This window comes from Galeopterus variegatus, unplaced genomic scaffold (assembly GCF_000696425.1).
Source record: "Galeopterus variegatus unplaced genomic scaffold, G_variegatus-3.0.2 Scaffold4888, whole genome shotgun sequence".
Taxonomy (NCBI): Eukaryota; Metazoa; Chordata; class Mammalia; order Dermoptera; family Cynocephalidae; genus Galeopterus; species Galeopterus variegatus.
In genome coordinates, this window is record NW_007730999.1 from 138372 (window position 1) to 144371 (window position 6000).

The following is a 6000-nucleotide window of genomic DNA, read 5'->3' on the forward strand; positions in this document are numbered from 1 at the left end:
GGATTACTCTGCAAAATACTGATAGCACATGCATGTGAGAAAATTACCTGAGACTGGGGAAAGAACCAGTAAGACTGGAAAAGCTCATAATTCATGTAGTATTGGGGAGAAAACTCAGGAAGGTCTTGCCTCAGTAGCAGGAAATAATTAGCCCTAAATTAAGCACCATTCCAGGCTCACTAAAGGAATCATAACAGCATGATCCAAAAGGATCAAACTCTTTCTGTGTAAACCTAACTGCCTCCCAGAGCAAAGCACATGAATATATACTAGAATACAAAGGTATTGCACACCCAGCAAGGAAAGTTTCACGATGTCTGGCATAAAAAGAGTGTGATCAATCATAATCTCTCAAAACTAAACCAGAATTGACACAGATGTTAGAATTAGCAGACAAAGATATTAAAGCAGTTATTATAACTATTCCATGTGTTAAAGAGTTAAGTAGAGACATGTAAGATGTAAAACCAAGATTCAAATGGAATTTGTAGAGATAAAAATTATAATGTCTAGGATGAACAATACGCCGGATGAAATTATTGGCAGATTAGATTTGGCAAAAGAATAAAATTAGTGAATTTGAAAATGTAGCAGTAGAAGTTACCCCAAATAAAACAGAGAGAAAAAAAGCTTCAAAAAAAAAAAAAGAGCAGTAGTAAGTTTCAATACATCTCCCAATAATTGATAACAAAAGTAGATAGAAAATCAGCAGAATATAGAAGGCTTAAAAAACACTAGCAACTAATTTGATCTTATTGACAATCATAGGACACTCTTCCCAACAGCAGAATACACATTCTTTTCAAATGTACATGAAACATTTATCAAAATAGAACATATCATGGGCCATACAACAATGTTCAAAATTTTAAAGGATTTGAGCCATACCAAGTATATTCTCTGACCAAAACAGAATTAAATTAAAAATCAAGAGTAGAAATATCTTTGGAAAATCCTCAAGTATTTGGAAACTAAGTAAAGCACTTCTGAATAATCCATGGTCAAAGAAGAAATTAAAAGGGAAATTAGAAAATATTGTGAAATAAATGAAAATGAAATCAATATACGAGAATTTGTGAGATTCCACTAAAGCAGTACTTAGGAGGAAATTTATAACATTAAATAACCATATTGGTAAAGAAGAAAAGTTTCAAATCCATGACCTCAACTTCTACCTTAAGAAACCACAAAAAGAAAAGCCAGGGAAATCCAAGATAAGCAGAAGAAAGTAATAAAATTAGACTGAAACTCAATGAAATAGAAAAGAGAAAAACATTCGAGAAAATCAATAAGAGCAAAAGTTGTTCCTTTGAGAAGATCAGTAAATTGATAAACCTATAATCAAACCCACCAGGAAAAAGACTCAAAAAATCAATATCAAGAATGAAAGAGGAGACATATTCTACAGATATTAAAAGGATAACAAAGAATGATTGCATATTGTAATGATGAATAAGCTAATATACTGATCTAACCACCACACATTCTACACAATTATTCAAAATCAATGTTGTACCCCACATGTATGTATAATTTTAAAAAAATTAAAAATAAGAATAACCAGGGAATATGATGAACAATTTTTTTGTGATATATTAGACAGACTAGGTAAAATACATGGATTTCTTGCAATGCACAAATTACCAAAGACATTTCTTCAAGAAGAAATAACCTACATGGTCCTATTAAAGAATTGAATTTGTAGTTCAAACCTTCCCATTAAAAACAAAACAAACAAACAAAAAACTCCAGGCACAAATGATTTCACTGGTGATTTCAACATTTAAGGCAGAAATAATACCAGTTCTACATAAACTCTTTCAGAAAATTTAAGAGGAGGAAATATTTCCCACCCCATTCTTTGAGGCCAGATTACCTTTGATACCAAAACCAAAGACATTACTTGAAAGGAAAACTACAGACCAACATTCCTCACAAACATATATGCAAAAATTCTGAACAAAATTTTAGCAAATCAAATCCAACACTAGATTTTTAAAAAAGATAATGTGGAGTTTACCCCAGGTAGGTAGTATTCACTGAACATTCAAAAATCATCTGACTGAACATTTGCCCTGCTAATCACATCACCTATGAGGTTTGTTTGTTGCATTCTATATCAATGCTAAGCCTTTATAGCATTAATACAGATTAATTGATTCATTTGTTGTGAAGATTAAGTAAAATAATAAATGTAAAAGCATCAAATAAAGGGTTGAGAGGAAATGAAGATCAATGCATTTTTGCCAGCAAGAAATTTACTTAGTGTTTGATTAGGTTCCAAACAGCAAGAATCTACTTATTGCTGACTAGGTTCTTTCATAGAAGAAAAGAACATCGGCCATCTCCTTCGTGTCTTTCTGGGCTGGAGTTTCCTGCTGTGGCCTCACCAGCCAGCCATCATTCCCACACATGTGGACAGGTTTCATGATCCCTTAGGCTTAGGGCAGTGCTACTTGAAGTGCTGGTCTGCAGCAAGAAAAGAAACTTGCATCAGAATATAAATCCAAGTCCTGCATTCAGAAAAAAATTAATTGCTACAAAAAAATAAATGTCAACTGAACAATGTGCTCAGTAAAACAGTTGCCTCACCTCATGGTGCAAGCTCCTTTTCTTATCATGGGTTGATAAATTGTTTACAGACTGGCACTTTGAGTCACAAGGTCTTAGAAGTATGTCATATCTTACACTGTGTTTAGATTCTATAGTCAGCACTTATTTATGCTTTCTCTCATGACATCGCTCCATGGTGCATGTTTTGATCACATGTGTGAAAGTATATGTGTTTGTGCCACCGATAAATGTAACTTTGACATTTATACTTTGTCTTGGGATTGTTACATATAATTAAATCTCATGCAAATGCATACTCCAAATATTGCAACTATGTGCAGTGCACTAAAGATAGCTACATTTTTAGATACATTAAAAATATGTATCTCGCATATTAAAATAGCTGGAGGATTAAATCAATTCTCTGACAAAGATCCAAGATGGGATAACAGATAGGTTTCTTTTCGTGTGACAACATATATCAGATGGTAATAGCTCTCCACGCACTGTGTGGAGACGGATTTGGAGAATGCGTCTGGGAAGAGGTATTGTGACTGATCAGTGATGTCTAATTAGTGCCATGGGTGTAAAAATGAATCATGGCAATACCTCATGCCTAGGAGTTCCAAGTTTATCCTTCTCCTAAAAGAGTTACTTGAATTATTCTGTTACAGGACATGAAAATCATGACAAAAAAGAAGAGCCAGATCTTACTTATGAACCAGGAGATGCCTCTCTTCAAGAATATTACATGGATGTGGCTTTCCTCATAGACTCTTCCCAAAGAGTAGGAAGTGATGAATTTAAGGAAATGAAAGCTTTTCTAATCTCAGTGCTTGATTACTTTCACATCGCCCCAGATCCTCTGACCTCCACCTTAGGAGACAGAGTGGCTGTCCTGAGCTATTCTCCCCCGAGCTATATGCCCAACACTGAAGAATGCCCCGTCTACCTGGAATTTGATTTGGTTACTTATAATAGTATAAACCAAATGAAACATCATCTCCAAGATTCTCTTCAACAGCTCAATGGAGATGTTTTTACTGGCCATGCCCTGCAGTGGACAATTGACAATGTCTTCGTAGGGACCCCCAACCCGAGGAAAAACAAAGTTATGTTTGTAATATCTGCTGGTGAAACCAACCCTTTAGACAAGGAAGTCTTAAAGAACGTATCTCTGAGAGGCAAGTGTCAAGGCTACTCCATATTTGTGTTTTCCTTTGGTCCTATATATAATGCCAAGGAATTAGAAGAATTAGCCAGCCAGCCCCTGGATCATCACTTAGTCCAGCTTGGCCGAACCCACAAGCCAGATTGGGACTATGTCATCAAGTTTGTCAAGCCATTTGTTCATTCAGTCAGACGTAAGTCACTAAAGCATTGTACTCTTGTATTGTGTTTGCAATAGATGTAATGTCTCTTTGTAACATCCATTAGCAGATTCAGTAAAATGATCCTCCCTTCAGTTAAGAGTGGTGGAGTGTAAATAAGTAGGAGGCAGTGAAAAATCACAGAGAAGAGTCCCAGGTTTTTTTGACCTTGAGCCTTGCTACTGCACTGTCAAAGTTTTTGCCAGGAAATCCTCAAATGCATGAAAAGTTTCTCTAACCCTAATCTCTGAGTATTTACTATGTGCTAGATTCTTTAAATGGATTGTATCATTTAATCTTCAGTGCAGCTCTCAAAGGAAAATATGTATATCCATATTTTGTAAGTGAAATAACATTAAATAAGTTGCTCAAAAGCTCACTGTTAATAATTGGTCAATCCTAGACTCAATCCCACATATTCTAACCCTAGAGCTATGCTCCTTGTCAATTAAACTGTACTTCAATTGCTAAACCCTTAACAAGGTGTACTGCTCTAATAATATCCCACTACCACCACCATCTAGTTGCTCCAAAGACTTCCATTTTGCTTTGTCATTATAAATTAACCTTGGTTCTGACTTGAATTTGTATGAGCCACAGACACAAATCTCTTCTAGAGCCTCTGTCCTAGGCAGCTGGCTGGCTCAGATGCACCCACACAGGGAGTTGAAGGGTGTCTTTACACAAGAGGGGCTTTGAGAGTGGCTGCCCCCGCCTCTGCCCATGTGTCATAATTTCAGACATAGCTATAGCAGCACACCCAAGATCTTGTAGCATCAAACAAGCCCTGGCTTGTGCTGGGAATTAGGAAGGGGGCAGAGGCCACATTGAATAGTTACCTGTAGCTCCCACAAATTTACCAGGGAATCACAGGGATGCAAGTTTTCTGGCACTCATAAATCCCCAGGGCTCACATAGTCCTCAGGAATCTTGGAATTTAGGAGTTATATTTAGTAACAGCCAAAAATGGTATCTTTCCTCAACCCCAAGATAAACAGAGCAATTTCGATAGCTATTGGAATCTATTATAAAGATCCTCCTTTTATAGGGAGAGAAACAGATGATAGGAGAAATTAAGGGATGTTGTTGAATTATATCACAAGCCTGTGACATGCACGCAGAGCATGGGAATTTGTTACTCAACTATTGCTATATCTCATTGACTTTGCCGACAACGAGGTATTTCAATGTCAGAGTGTGCCTACTTTGATGAATCCCTTATAAATTTAATTTGTTCTTGAAAACACTGCAAACCAGAGGAATGAATGGACTTTGGGTGATAGTCATAAGGTGGAAGGATAAAATTCAGACTAACCAGCCCACTCTTTTTCCAGGTGCCATCAACAAATATCCCACCAAAGAGCTGAGAACCAAATGTGTTAACATCACCTCTCCCAACCCTGAGAATGTTGACATAGAAAACACTATATTGTGAGTTGAGAAATTAAAAATTTGGGTAATACTACAACTGGAGATAGTCCTTAAGAAAATAATTTGACGTGAACGGAATTTTAGTTTTTAGGATGCAGGTTTTGGAGGGGTGTGTGTGTGTGTGTGTGTGTTTTAAATGCTACTTTTTCATGATGACTACATAGATCTGGAGTTAATAGCAGATAAAACATGACCTATATTAGAAAGAACCATTTTTCCATTTCTGTTGCTTTCACAAAAACAAAGCCTCTTATTAGTACCTTATAAGTAACTATATAACACAACTCTAATATTAGGTACTGCCAAACAAAAAACTTATAATTATATCATAGGTTAGATGTAACAATTTTAGAGCAGATAAAAAAGAAAACAAAACAAAACATTTGCCATTTAGAAAACAAAACACATATGAAGACTGGCAGGAAGAATTCTTTTAAGTTTATTTTGCAAAATAAAACCCTAAATACTCAATACAAATTCAGTGATAAAAATAGTATTGGTTTGGGGTCCTAAACCACTTAGAGAAATAAATGTCTAATTTTCCTTCAGAATATTAGAAAATTGCTCCTGAGTCAAATTCCATCCACAAACTGCATTTGGACTACTCCAATCACATGAGTAAAATGGGTTCCTGTTACATTGTCTG

General features: G+C 35.8%; 1 protein-coding gene across 1 annotated transcript in view; it reads left to right on the forward strand.

Moving 5' to 3' along the window:
- COL6A5 (collagen, type VI, alpha 5) overlaps positions 1-5358 on the forward strand; it is an 82299-nt gene extending 76941 nt beyond the window's left edge. The window contains exons 37-38 of the mRNA XM_008588538.1: positions 3228-3917; positions 5258-5358. Of these exons, the coding sequence (XP_008586760.1) occupies positions 3228-3917; positions 5258-5358 (791 nt within the window). The remainder of the gene's footprint in view (positions 1-3227; positions 3918-5257) is intronic.
- Positions 5359-6000: the final 642 nt, after the last annotated feature.